The sequence below is a fragment of the Schistocerca cancellata genome, chromosome 1 (genome assembly GCF_023864275.1).
Source record: "Schistocerca cancellata isolate TAMUIC-IGC-003103 chromosome 1, iqSchCanc2.1, whole genome shotgun sequence".
Taxonomy (NCBI): domain Eukaryota; kingdom Metazoa; phylum Arthropoda; class Insecta; order Orthoptera; family Acrididae; genus Schistocerca; species Schistocerca cancellata.
Genome location: NC_064626.1, coordinates 793,605,703 through 793,621,102, shown reverse-complemented (window position 1 = coordinate 793,621,102; position 15,400 = coordinate 793,605,703). Strand labels below are relative to the sequence as shown.

The 15,400-nt window shown below is 40.2% G+C and overlaps 1 protein-coding gene across 1 annotated transcript in view; it reads left to right on the top strand.

Moving 5' to 3' along the window:
• The window catches only part of LOC126187724 (BRISC and BRCA1-A complex member 2-like), a 62,886-nt gene extending 57,690 nt beyond the window's left edge, over positions 1-5,196 (top strand). Inside the window, exon 4 of the mRNA XM_049928972.1 lies at positions 3,629-5,196. Within this exon, the coding sequence (XP_049784929.1) occupies positions 3,629-4,243 (615 nt within the window). The 3' untranslated portion in view covers positions 4,244-5,196. The remainder of the gene's footprint in view (positions 1-3,628) is intronic.
• Positions 5,197-15,400: the final 10,204 nt, after the last annotated feature.

Below are 15,400 nucleotides of genomic sequence, written 5' to 3'. Positions count from 1 at the left end.
AATATATTTTAAGCAACTGCGATAGAGGTACTTTCTATCCTTCATCTTGCAACAAATATACTCACATCAAAAAAAAGTTTTGCATCACCTTGGTTCCGAGAGTTCCAGAACCTGTACAGAAAATTGAATAGAGATACCATAAACATTATTTGTGCCCTTTTTATTGCTCATGAGAATCACATATTGCATGTTAAATATACTCACATCAAAAAAAAGTTTTTGCATCACCTTGGTTCCGAGAGTTCCAGAACCTGTACAGAAAAATTGAATAGAGATACCATAAACATTATTTGTGCCCTTTTTATTGCTCATGAGAATCACATATTGCATGTTGTATCACCATACAGCAAGACCTTCAGAGGTAGTGGTCCAGATTGCTGTACACACTGGTACCTCTAATACTCAGCAGCACGTCCTCTTGCATTGATGGATGCCTGTATTCGATGTGGCATACTATCCACAAGTTCATCAAGGCACTGTTGGTCCAGATTGTCCCACTCCTCTATGGTGATTTGGTGATTGGTGGGTCACATTGTCCATAAACAACCCTTTTCAATCTATCCCATGCATGTTGGATAGGATTCAAGTCTGGAGAACATGTCATTATCGTGAAGGACATCATTCACAAGATGTGCACGATGGGGGCGTGGATTGTCATCCATAAAGACGAGTGCCTTGCCAATATGGTTGCGTTATCGGTCGGATGATGGCATTTACATATTGTACAGCTGTTATGGTGCCTTCCATGACAATCAGCAGCATATGTCGGCCCCACATAAAGCCACCCCAAAAAATTGGAGAACCACCACCTTGCTGCACTTGCTGGACAGTGTGTCTAAGGCATTCAGCGTATCCAGGTTGCCTTCAAACATGTCTCCGACAAATGTCTGGTTGAGGGCATACACGACACTCATCGGTGAAGAGAACGTGATGCCAATCCTGAGCAGTCCATTCGCCATGTTGTTGGGCCCATCTGCACCACGCTCCATGGTGTTGTGGTTGCAAAGATGGATCTTCCCAGGGACGTCGGGAGTGAAGTTAAGCATCATGCACCCCATTGCGCGCAGTTTGAATTGTAACACAAGTCCTGTGACTGCACGAAAAGCATTATTGAACATGGTGGCGTTGCTGTCAGGGTTCCTCCGAGCCAGAATCCGTATGTAGTGGACATCCGCTGCAGTAGTAGCCCTTGGAGGGCCTGAGCTAGGCCTGTCATTGACAGTTCCTGTCTCCCTGTATCTCCTCCATATCTGAACAACATCGCTTTGGTTCACTCCGAGACACCTGGACACTTCCCTTGTTGAGAGCCCTTCCTGGCACAAAGTAACAATGCGCACGCGATCAAACTGCGGTATTGACCGTCTAGGCATGGTTGAACTACAGACAAAATGAGCTGTGTACCTCCGTCCTGGTGGACTGACTGGAACAGGTTGGCTGTCGGACCGGACCACCTCTATCTAATAGGTGCTGCTCCTGCATGGTTTTTTATATCTTTGTGCGGGTTTAGTGACATTTCTGAACAGTCAAAGGGACTGTGTCTGTGATACAATATCCACAGTCAACATGTATCTTCAGTAGTTCTGGGAAGAGGGGTGATGCAAAACTTTTTTTGATGTGTGTATTTTATACACTTCAACCCTCTGTACTCGCACATTCCATTCTTTTCTCCATTTAGCAAGGATTCTATTTTTTGTAATAACCAGATAATGAATGGTCTGTGTATAAGTCACTTCCTCTAAGTATTCAGGTATGTGCTACATAGTGAATGACCTGTGTATAAGTCACTTCCTCTATGCATTCTGGTACCTGCTGCATCTGATCCTAGTCTTTTATTAACCATTATGTTGTGAACAATTGATCAGCTACTGTCCTCTTGCAGTCTTTGAATATTTATGGATGTCCTTAAATAGCTGTTGATGACTTTTAATTGGTTGTAAGTAGCAAATTCCTTCACCATTTTCATTCAGTAAGGGTTCACCTTAATTTCCCATTTCTTCTCTGATTGGTTTGTTCTGTACATGAGCATTCAGATCACCTGTCACATTAATAAAATCGATTTTGCAGATCTTTTGTAATGAGATAAGAGAGTGTTGTATTTTTTTCCCCTCTGGAACTTACGTGACTACTGAAGTTTCTCTCTCTACTTCTGCCTGCCTAAGCACCAAAATTCTTTCATTTATAATATGTAGCTTTATTATCCTTTTTTTTATCAGTTAATATAGGCACTTCTGCTGCAGTTAATTTCTCCCTTAGAACTTCATTATAAATAATTATGTATCTATCAATTTCTTTTGTCCCTTGTGAAAATTGTAATAAATACGAGGATGGTTTGAAAAAGTTCTCAGGATCACCACAAGAGGTCAGCGCTAGTGCAACGAGTTGTTCAGGTGGTATTCATTGGACTGTTGATTGTAAACATGTGCCACATCAGCGCTCTTGGCAGAGAGCTGTTGCGGCAACATGGTTCTGTTGTTGTTCCTGCATAGTGATTTGTGAAGATGGAAAAAATAGAGATTCGAGCAGTGATTAAGTACTTCATGAAGAAAAGTATGAATGCAGAGTATATTCATGCTGATTTCCAGAGTAAACTGGGGGACTCTGCTCCATCATATGCTACTGTTGCCAAGTGAACAAATGAATGTAAATTTGGTCGGGAGAGCTTAGATGACGATCCGCGCAGTGGTTGGCCAAGATTTGTAACTACTCCAGAAATCTTTGCAAAAGTGCACAAAATGGTCACAGAGGATCGCCAATTGAAAATGTGTGAAATTGCTCACATTTGCCAGATGTCATCTGAAAGGATATGTCACGTTTTAACTGAAGAATTAGAAAAGAAAAAATTACCTGCCAGATGGGTGCCGCGACTCTTGACGCTGGATCAAATATGCATGAGAATGATCATATCAGAACAATGTTATGCCCGTTTTAGGAGAAGTGAACAACATATTTTGTGCTGGTTTGTTGAGATGTGAAGGGGATTCTGTTTGTAGATTATCTCCCCACTGGGCAAACAATTACTGGAGAATACTGTACTAACCTCATGGACAAATTGCAACAAAATGTGTGGGACAAAGGCCAAGGAAGAAAGTCATCTTCCATCTAGACAATGTGTGCCCGCACACATGTGCCGTCTCATCGCCGTGGCAAAATTCCATGAACTAAGATATGAATTTTTGCCACACCTGCTTTACTCACCAGATATGGCTCCATCAGCCTTCCATCTCCTCCCAAAACTGAAAATTTTTCTTGGTGGCCAAAGATTCACTTCAAATGAAGAATTGATAGTCGGAGTTGACAACTATTTTGCAGGTCTGGAGGAAACTCATTTTTGAGATAGGATCAAGGCACTGGAATTTCGTTGGACTAAATGCATTAATCTTCAAGGAGACTACATGGAAAAATAAAAAAGTTTCAGTGATGTAAGTACTTTTTCTATTCCGATCCAAGAACTTTCCAACCACCCTCATATTACAGTTGATGGCAAACTTGTTGGATTTTATGGTGGATCTCTCTCTCTCTATCTCTCTCTCTCTCTCTCTCTCTCTCTCTCTCTCTCTGGGGTTTAATTATAATCGCTATCATGGAAGGAAAATTCAGTTTGCTAATTGTATGTGTTTTTGTTGCGCAGGTGGATTTCTCAGCAATTCCACAGCCCCTTGGGAATACTGGTGAGCCCACTGCTACTTTGACCGTGACATTCCACTCTCCTACTGAAGGAGGTCGCATCACTCCGCAGCTGCTGCTGTCACTACAGGCTGAGGCAGCACTTGAGGGTGTTGGAGGTAGTGGAATGTCATTACCCCCATTTCCACCTGGTGGTAGTTGCTTGATGGACTATGTTCCTGTGGTAACGGCACGCTTACAGGACCGAATTGATGCTGCCGCTGCCGCCCATGACAGAAGGAGAGAACTTATTACTGCTCTTTTTCATCATTTTGGTAATGGTGTCTTGGAATATGATGGCATTGGCTTTACCAGAGCTTCCTTTTTACTTGAATGGAGAGATTTTTATTTCATTTTGCACTTCACATTGCCTCCTGGATTTCCCCGTGAAAAACCTGTTGTTATGTTCCAGTCAGTATATCACGCAGCAGATGGGAAGCCTTATCGATATAGATTTGAAGACTTCCCCTACAATCCCCGCACTGAGGTAAAAAAAATGGCTGAAAAACTTATTGCCACTGTTATAGAATATGTGGAAGTCTTTCAGAAAAATTCAATTCAGAGCTCTCTAAATTTGTGATTTATTTATCTGGAATTGAGCTTTTTGTAGTATGCTATTTTAGCTGTTGTGTAATTTAGAACAAAATAAGATATATTTGTAACTGTCTATGAAGTTGAATATTTTTTTACATGTATTCAGAATATATGCTGATCAGAACATTTGTCAACATGCAGGGTGTTCAGAAGTGATGGTTAATATTCAGGGATGTGACAGGAACAATCATTCGAAACAAAAAAAGTCAAGTATATGAATAATAATAATAATAATAATAATAATAATAATAATAATAATAATTTGAAACAAGTAAATACGGGATCTGAAATGCATGCCTTAAGAGCTACGAGCAATTCTTGGTTTTTGATACTGTGAAACTGACCTCTCCTACTGCAAGCTCTTTCCTTTCCTTTCCATGTTTTGGGGCATGGTGGTATGGACCCAAACAAGAAGGAAAAAAAAGTGTAGTAAACATGTACTCTAAAATGCATACCTTAAAAGTTACGAACACTTGTTCATTAGAAGAGTTGTTTCAAAGTAGCGAAGATGAACAAGTGATCATAGCTCTAAAGGTGTGCATTTTTGAGAACACTTTTATTAGACTTTTTGTCTTGTTTTTGCCCGTACTACCATTTCCCAAAAAAATGGAAAGTAAAGAGCTTGCAATAGAAGAGATATGTTTCACAGTATCAAAGATCAAGATGCTCTTAAGGCATGCATTTCAGATCCCGTATTTACTTGTTTCAAATTATTATTATTATTATTATTATTATTATTATTATTATTATTCATATCCCTAAATGTTGACCACTTCTGAAACACTCTGTACACATATTTTCACTTACTAGATCGTTGAGGCACTGATATCTTTTTTATTTTCATTAGTATCAAGATAATTCTCATTTGTTGGAACTGTTCATGTGCATACAGATTATAATTGTCAAAAAATACAGAATTTTGATTAAAAATTTACCACTGTGTTCTTTGTTTCATCTCTCTATTTCCTTACATTCTGTACAATGAGATGGTACCAAATTCTGCTTCATTGAAATACACCACCACATATGAAATACAGTTATTTTGTAACATTTATTTGTTCACCAGTCAATTACATGTCTTTATTTTTCAGCCTGTATAATTCCTAAATTGGTTCTGTTTTTACTTTAAATGGCTTCAGTAGTATCATTACAGAAGCCATGAAATAACATTTATTGTCAATGTAATTATTTTGATACATTTACTACCACTTACTTCAACTACTACCACTTACTTCAACCATTATTTTTTACACAACTTTATTTTGTGAAAGCAGCAAACGAAAAGTAAAGAAAATGATAATATGTAGCAGAACTAAGTGAGATGTTAAATGTGAGTGATGAGAGAAGAAAATATAGATGCTTAAAAATGAAATTAGCAAAGTGCAGTGTGGCAAAGCAGGTGTATTAGAAGAGAAATACAAAGCACTAGAAGCATCGATGAATATGGGAAAGGTTGATGTCACTGGGAAGCTTTGCTTACTGTCATTCCACAATGTAATACACCCACATCTTATTTTTGGAGTAACTCATGAAAGCAAGCTAAAGTTTCTGGTGCCGAAAATTGTGCAGTATGAATTCTTTATCATATGAATTTGAAACTGTCTTGCAAAAGCCTGTTTATGGAAGTTGGTGAGCCAGCCTCTTCTTCTCAGCATATATATATTTTAATGAATTGCATCATATGCAAAATATCCTTTTCAAACAAAAAATTCAGTTCACTGAATCAATATCAGGAAAAACAACAATCTCCATAGAAACTTATTTGTTTTTACCCAAAAAGTTATCAATTATTCTAGAACACAGAGTTTCAGTAGCTTTTCAGGAAATGTAAAAAGTCTGGCTACAAATGAAATGAACTTGAAGAGTAACCTATGAGTTCAGCTCCTTGTACTCCATTGAAGAATTTTTTTTTTTTACTCAGCCATTTGATGTATCTATTTTTAACTAGATCAAAAAATGCAAAAGCAGAGGGATACCTGACATCAACAAGCTTTCTGTGTTGTAATGAAATCTTTGTGAGCAGCTTCGCAAATGAGTGTTTCCTCATCCATGAAGACCAGTTCACTTAGTTTCTAAGGGAGGAATATCAGCAAATCAGTTCTTTTATGAATAAATTTTGTAATTTTTTGACATTGTGCAGCCTTGAGGACCTTCACACAGTGGGCCTCTGGGCTGAATGGTCTATTTACAGAATGACAATCATTGAACTAGGAAAAAAAAAATTAGTTACTTACCAACTAGGGCGTGCACACTTTATTCAACATGTAAACGTCACTACAGGTATTCGGATTTAGGTTATGACAAGTTCGTTACACTTGTGAATGGCTGTTTTCAGCTCAGCAATGGTTTTCGGGTTATTACTGTAGATTTTGTCTTTAATATTTCCCCACAAAAATGAGTTGCATATGTTCAGATCCAGAGAATATGGTGACCAATCGAGGCCCACGCAAGAGGCCTGTGGGCATCTCAGAGCCAGAATACAGTCCCCAAAGTGCTCCTCCAGGACATCAGACACACTGCTGCTTCAATGAGGTCGTGAATCACGTCTTGTCAAAATCAGGGTGACTGTGGATAATGGGGATGAAATCATCTTCCAAAACCTTCAAATGCCATTCGGTAGTAACCATGTCATCAAGGAATATCACACTGATTATTCTGTTACTGAACATAGCACACCACACGTTTCACCACTTTACCAGATGTTTTAGCTGATGACGCTCGAGCAGCTGCTCGTATTCTGCGTTTTATAACTTTAACTGGCTTGTCCAAGGACATTTAATCTTTTTACTTATTTTGTCTGCATCTTTGTCGGGTCCTTCTGGTGTCCCCTCCATCCCCTTGAGTTTTACCAGATTCCATGTGCTCAAACAACAGTGATTGGGCGCTAATGACCTCAGCAGTTGAGCGCCCTTAAACCCAACCAAAAAAAAAAAAAACACGTTTCACCCACTGAGGGTGAAGAGATGTCTCAACCGTGAAATGCAGATTGTCAGTCCCCCAAATGTGCCAGTTTGCTTGTTGACAAACCTGTTCAAATGAAAGTGGGCTTTGTTGCTAAACCAAACATGCATATTAATTCCCATCATGTCCCGCAGCCGACTGTGCAGTTTGAATGACTAACGCAAACCATTCAGAAGTTGCGAAAATTTTATTTCATATAGTTCAATAATTGTCACCAAGTATAATCCAGATGGGAAATTTTTTTAAAAAAATTTAGAGAAAAGAGAAACAGTTGTATAAACAGAGACAGCTTAGATGTCAGGCCACTACTAATCAAGCAAGAGGAGGCTGAAAGATGGAAGAGGTACATAGGACTATATAAAGGAAAGAAACTTGAAAACAGTATTTTGTAAATGGAAGAGAAAGTAGATGACGATCAGATTAGTGATTAAGGAATTTGAGAACTTGACAGTGTAGAGCAACTTACATCATGCTGTGTAAATTTAATGTTCTGTAACTCGTTACGTGGACAAACGACTGCAGAGTAGTACATGAAGTAAGACTGGCCACCACACATAATGCTCAGTGACAGTCAAAATCGAAAAGAGAAAAAAAACTCGTAACTATAATAGTAATAGATGTTCCTTTTTTTTTTTTTTTGCTTCAGTGAGGCCATGTAATTATCCACTGGCTCTCCTTCCTTTCTTTAAATACCTGGTTTGCAGTCCCAATAATGTTCTAAGACCAGAAGCTTTTACCTCAGCTCCAGGCCAGATTATTTTATATGTCATAGTCAATTAACATAAAATAAATCTATTTCTATAGATATTCATGTACATCTTTGATCAGAAAGACAAAAATGATATTCTTTTTAAAAATCTGTCTTGTATCTTTTTTATTTTCCAGTGAATAACTGTCTTTATTTGGTTATATTTATTTTCATGACTGGGACCTAATTGATATTATTAATATTATTATTGAATCATGAAGTTAGGCCTGCAAGAAAATTATAAAACCCCTGAAGCACATTCTGCTTTGAGTGGACTGAAAAATGATTAGTTTCACTTTGCCATATATTGCTACACAACTGTACTGTACCGTATCACTCAATTCTGACATTCGCTCCACGTTTAACTTTATGTATCAATCAAAGATGGCATTTGGTGACCTAATTCATTCTCCCTCACATAAAAAGAATTACAGTCTTTTGCTAAACAATTAATGGAGGTATTCAAAATGTTACCTGTATACTTAATTTGTTGTATCAAATAAACAACCCATGTGGGGGGGGGGGGGGGGGGGAGATATTCTCACTCTTAATTATACAATTACAGTGGACAAAGCTACTTTTTTTTTATAATTGTTCACTTTATTGACCTTTGCTCGTATATGCCCAGTAAACTGAGATGTTTAGGACAGGTGGTAGGGACAGAGCATCGAGTGACATTATACTGAGTGCACTATCCGAAAATTACCTCGAGCAATTAAACAGAGAACCAACTCGTGAAGATAACATCTTGGACCTACTGATAACAAACAGACCCGAACTTTTCGACTCTGTAAGCGCAAAACAGGGAATCAGTGATCATAAGGCTGTTGCAATATCCCTGAATATGGAAGTAAATAGGAATATAAAAAAAGGGAGGGAGGTTTATCTGTTTAGCAAGAGTAATAGAAGGCAGATTTCAGACTACCTAACAGATCGAAACGAAAATTTCTGTTCCGACACTGACAATGTTGAGTGTTTATGGAAAAAGTTCAAGGCAATCGTAAAATGCGTTTTAGACAGGTATGTGCCGAGTAAAACTGTGAGGGACGGAAAAAACCCACTGTGGTTCAACAACAAAGTTAGGAAACTACTGCAAAAGCAAAGAGAGCTTCACTCAAAGTTTAAACGCAGCCAAAACCTCTCAGACAAACAGAAGCTAAACGATGTCAAAGTTAGCGTAAGGAGGGCTATGCGTGAAGCGTTCAGTGAATTCGAAAGTAAAATTCTATGTACCGACTTGACAGAAAATCCTAGGAAGAGAAAATCCTAGGAAGTTCTGGTCTTATGTTAAATCAGTAAGTGGATCGAAACAGCATATCCAGACACTCCGGGATGATGAAGGCATTGAAACAGAGGATGACACGTGTAAAGCTGAAATACTAAACACCTTTTTCCAAAGCTGTTACACAGAGGAAGACCGCACTGCAGTTCCTTCTCTAAACCCTCGCACAAACGAAAAAATGGTTGACATCGAAATAAGTGTCCAAAGAATAGAAAAGCAACTGGAATCACTCAACAGAGGAAAGTCCACTGGACCTGACGGGATACCAATTCGATTCTACACAGAGTACGCGAAAGAACTTGCCCCCCTTCTAACAGCCGTGTACCGCAAGTCTCTAGAGGAACGGAAGGTTCCAAATGATTGGAAAAGAGCACAGGTAGTCCCAGTCTCTAGAAGGGTCGTCGAACAGATGCGCAAAACTATAGACCTATATCTCTGACGTCGATCTGTTGTAGAATTTTAGAACATGTTTTTTGCTCGAGTATCATGTCGTTTTTGGAAACCCAGAATCTACTACGTAGGAATCAACATGGATTCCGGAAACAGCGATCGTGTGAGACCCAACTCACTTTATTTGTTCATGAGACCCAGAAAATATTAGATACAGGCTCCCAGGTAGATGCTATTTTCCTTGACTTCCGGAAGGCGTTCGATACAGTTCCGCACTGTCGCCTGATAAACAAAGTAAGAGCCTACGGAATATCAGACCAGCGTGTGGCTGGATTGAAGAGTTTTTAGCAAACAGAACACAGCATGTTGTTATCAATGGAGAGACGTCTAGACGTTAAAGTAACCTCTGGCGTGCCACAGGGGAGTGTTATGGGACCATTGCTTTTCACAATATTTATAAATGACCTAGTAGATAGTGTCGGAAGTTCCATGCGGCTTTTCGCGGATGATGCTGTAATATACAGAGAAGTTGCGGCATTAGAAAATCGTAGCAAAATGCAGGAAGATCTGCAGCGGATAGGCACTTGGTGCAGGGAGTGGCAACTGACCCTTAACATAGACAAATGTAATGTATTGCGAATACATAGAAAGAAGGATCCTTTGTTGTATGATTATGTGATAGCAGAACAAACACTGGTAGCAGTTACTTCTGTAAAATATCTGGGAGTATGTGTGCGGAGCGATTTGAAGTGGAATGATCATATAAAATTAATTGTTGGTATGGCGGGTACCAGGTTGAGATTCATTGGGAGAGTCCTTAGAAAATGTAGTCCATCAACAAAGGAGGTGGCTTACAAAACACTCGTTCGACCTATACTTGAGTATTGCGCATCAGTGTGGGATCCGTACCAGATCGGGTTGACGGAGGACATAGAGAAGATCCAAAGAAGAGCGGCGCGTTTCGTCACAGGGTTATTTGGTAACCGTGATAGCGTTACGGAGAGGTTTAACAAACTCAAGTGGCAGACTCTGCAAGAGAGGCGCTCTGCATCGTGTTGTAGCTTGCTCGCCAGGTTTCAAAAGGGTGTGTTTCTGGATATATTGCTTCCCCCTACTTATACCTCCCGAGGAGATCACGAATGTAGATTAGAGCACACACGGAGGCTTTCAGACAGTCGTTCTTCCCGCGAACCATACGCGACGAACAGGAAAGGGAGGTAATGACAGTGGCACGTAAAGTGCCCTCCACCACGCACCGTTGGGTGGGTTGCGGAGTATATATGTAGATGTAGAAAAATATTATTCTTTGTTTATCAGTTTATTTTAATGATTTGCATTTAGATATCACACTGTGTCAGTCCCTGATAGTAATCTATCCCTCTGCTTCCATTGGAAATTCCCATTTTGACACAGAGGAGGCCATAAGAGTCTTCAGAATTATACAGCTGGTTGTTTGGCTAGTACTTGTGGCTGGTGATGAAAATAAGTTAACCACATATCAGAATCTAATCTCATCAGATATTTTACACACAGAAGTAAATCAAATTGTTTTAAACCTATTGTGTTGGGCCCATAGGTAGTTAGCACAGACAGTTAAGACCAGGGTGTATACGACCCGGGAGATCCGGGAATTTTTCGTTGTGTTAGTTTTCAGTTAAATTTTTGTAATTTTGACCGGTAAGAATCGATACTCTAACAAAGGATATTACTATATCGCGCTTTTGCAGAATAATACTGCAACAATAAAACGTGAACGAGAAAAAAAAGAAAATAAAACATTAATTGCAAAGGAAATGTGCAATATACAACAAAACAGTGCTCATACGAGCGTTTGCCAACAGCAAATTGTGTCAAAGGCTTTAGGGAGACTAAGCAATGCTTCATAACAACAAATGTCCTCCGATGAGCGTGACGTCACCACTGTGTACATTAGATTCGTTTTAGCAGTTACGAGCGGGCTTATGCGCATGCGCAGTTGAGTGGCGTATGAGTGTCGCAGCAAGCTGCTAGATGCAACCGGGAAAAATTTTACTGCTGCACCCAAGCTGCCAGATTCACGCATGCGCAGCAGGCCCGTATCTATGAGGGAGGGAGAGGGGTCCCAAATTCATATTCTTGAGGAGGAAAAACCTTGTTTCACAAAACGCCTAGCATCCAGCGCACGTTGGTCTCTCGATTACTCATATGATTTTGAAACACATCCCTGTTAGTTTTTGAACACACACTGTAAGTTGATTTCAGAATAAATCGTAATTTGATTTTTGAATGCATGCATAGTGTACGTGACGTCTGTCGGGGGAAACCTCGTCGCATCTAGAAATAAACTTTCCTGCAGGCAAAAGGAGACCGGGCTATACGAGCTGAGCGGAGTAAAGCCGAACGAGCGAACGCCAATCGCTGTCTGTTATGTTCTTGATTGGGTTTGCGAATGATCAGCGTTGTTATACTTACTAGGGAAATCAATAGATTCAGACGTCCAGAGTGGAAATAAACGGCTAACAGGTAAGAAAGATTACGTGTTATCTTCTCGGTGTATTCAGGAAAATGAAATTGTGTCAGAAAATTTTTGGCCAGATCGCTACACTATAGTTCATTCTTTTATCTTGGCGGTTCGCGCATGCCCGCCCAGACGCGGGAGATTGCTGCGTTGCCAGTTGTATGCGCCAAGAGAAGCAGCGCCATAGTATAGTTCGCTAACTTACTTTGGGGGGGGGGGGGGGGCGCAGTTTATGAAGTATAGCCACCATGGCCGCATTAACCCTTTCGCTGCTACAGAGACGTGCTCCCCGCATTACGCGATGTGCGCGATTTTGTCATCACTGCACTGCTCGCTTGTGTAGACACATGGTGTTTCGACTGCTTTGACACACTTTATCATTCGATTTCACAAAGCCTATTTGGCCCAAAAATTTGATTTTTACACATCTTCTTGACTGATAACTTCCCCTCCATAAATGACTTAATTTTGTTTCGATGTTCAACGCAGTTATTGTGCAGCATTAGATGCAGTAAACCATTGCACGAAATTTTGAAGAGTTTGGAGAGGTAAAAGTCCATAGCGTATACTTTCCGTATGGTCGATTTTAGTTGCCACTAGAAATTTCAAAAAATTACATTCAAACGAATAAAATCCATGAAGTAAGACACTTCGATATTGTTTTTAAATAAAGAAAATATTAAGCACCGAACAAGATTTGAACCTTTCACTTAACAGCTATACACTCTAACCATTACGCTAACGCAGCTCGTCATTCGAATAGATCTCCTGGAGGACTTTAAAATATCATGCAAAATAACGACAAACACTGTTGGTATGACTATGAATTACTCACATTTCGTCGAAGTACAATAGGAAATAAACAAACTTCCTGCCGGACTGAGACTCGAACTCGGGACCTTTGCCTTTCGCGGTCAAGTGCTCTACCAACTTTTTTGTTCGTTGTGTTTGGTCGTTGCGGACGTCGCAAGACATCCTGTTCAAGTTCGGTGGTTGATCCTTGCACTCAGTTTTTTTTATTACAGAGGCCAACCGGCTCTCTGACCGAACACGCTGAGCTACCGTGCCGGCAACAAATGAAAATGTGTACCCGACCGGTATTATAACCTGGAATTACGTGCTTAGCAGTCAGGTGGGTTAACCACTGCGCCATCCGGGACACGCAACTGAGCTACCTAAGCATGACTCAGGCCCCGTCCTCACAGCTTTACTTCTGCCAGTATCTCGTCTCCTACCTTCCAAACTTTACAGAAGCTCTCCTGCGAACCAGATGTACGTCTAGCGATTGGCGGCTGACGCTACAGATAAGACTGTATTAACAATTATAGTACAGGGTTACATCACCAGTTACAGTTACATTCTCAGCAAGTACACCAAGTCCTTTCATCCATACATGCATTTTTTCTTCATTACTAACTTTACGACAGGAGCGGGTATACAATGTAAAAGGCATATTACTATATACATAACTAGGTCTAGATTGGGTCTTGGCATCTATTCCACAATGCCAGGTCTTATAAGCCTCGCAGCGGCTAAGTCCGTTATCAGGGCTCTGTAATCAAGGACATGCGCTCAGTATAAAAGCGGCCAACGCAGACCAGCAGAATCATTCCGCTGTGAGCTATATCTGCAACAGCATTGAAGCACTATGCCTCGTCGACGTGTGTATCGTCAACGTCGCCATCGCATGCCAGTCTACAAACACATAATAAGCCTGGAGAATAAACTTGGCACAAATGGAACTGCACGAAGTGTCATACTGAATGGACCGATTTTTTTCCGTGGATGTCGAGTTAATTTCAGCCTTGACATTGCCACTGGGAGTACTGGAAGTGGATGGTTTACTCTCGCTATCGTCCGATGTGAGAATGCCTCTCTATCTGGATTGGAATCATTTGCCGACCGAGATGTCATCGCTTATAAGACCTGGCATTGTGGAATAGATGCCAAGACCCAATCTAGACCTAGTTATGTATATAGTAATATGCCTTTTACATTGTAAACCTGCTCCTGTCGTGAAGTTAGTCATGATGAAAAAATACATGTATAGATGAAAGGACTTGGTGTACTTGCTGGGAATGTAACTGTAACTGGTGATGTAACACTGTACTATAATTATTAATAAAGTCTTATCTGTAGCGTTAGCCACCAATCGCTAGACGTACATCTGGTTAACGAGGGCTCAAGGATGCAACAATTTGAAAAAAATCGAAAACATAGTGCCGCTGAGCGCCTGCGAGGCTGCATGATGCAACCCGCCTGGGCCGGCTGCAGAGTGAAAATCTCATTCAGGAAATTAACAATTACCGCTGTTCTTTATTGCGAAAAAAGCGGTTAGTGAGAATGATACAAACACCTTTCCTTGCTGTCGCCTGAATTAGGAGGCTTATTGCTTGTTTGGTTTAATTAATTAATAGAATATGAAGCAATTGGTATAAAGAATGCTTTTTCCAAACTTTCTATAAAAGAAAGTCTGCTATCAAGACATTGCTTTTGTTCAATTATTTGATTTATGACTGAACGTTTCTAAAACTGAAGACACTCGTCTGTGCCTTGCACTGCAGTCGAGCTCTGGCAACGTCGTTCTCTGTTCATTGGCTGCCTGAGTATTGTGACGTCAGATGCGCAGAACGAACCTAAACTCTGCCACCGTCGTAAATGACGCGCACTTTAGTAAGGGCCAGTTTTACAGTCCCTGTCTAGCAGCCGCTTAAGTTCTATACTGGAAGTAGCGCGGAAAATGGTTTGTACGAACATAACAACACCTAACCGGAGAATAATCAGAGATAACTGAACCGGTGATTCTGGCAGGGTTAGTGAAGTTACCCGGCGAATAAGTTTTGACAAAGGCTGAAATAGTTCCAGAACTAGTCATGACAAGATTGATTGTTAGAACGAGGAAGGAGAAGAGACTGGGACATCACACAAATTAGGGAAGAATATGACGATTCCAAATTTATATAAAAATCTCATGCTACTACTTTTTGATCTCATGCTCGAGAAACAGGAGCGTATGAATGAAATGTGAAACTATTTTCTAACATGAAGCTTTTTGCTTATCACAGACCTAGTAGGCACTTCATGTTGGTCTTCGTGAATTATATTCTGTCGTGTTATAAAAATGACCATTTGTACCAAAACAGTCTCGTTTATTTGGTATGTGTTTCAACTTCTGCAGTGTTAGAAAGGCCTGTTTTGTTTTATCTAGCAGACAGTGACAAAATAGACGTAATCAGATCGAGAAACCACACCAGCCTTGGGTACT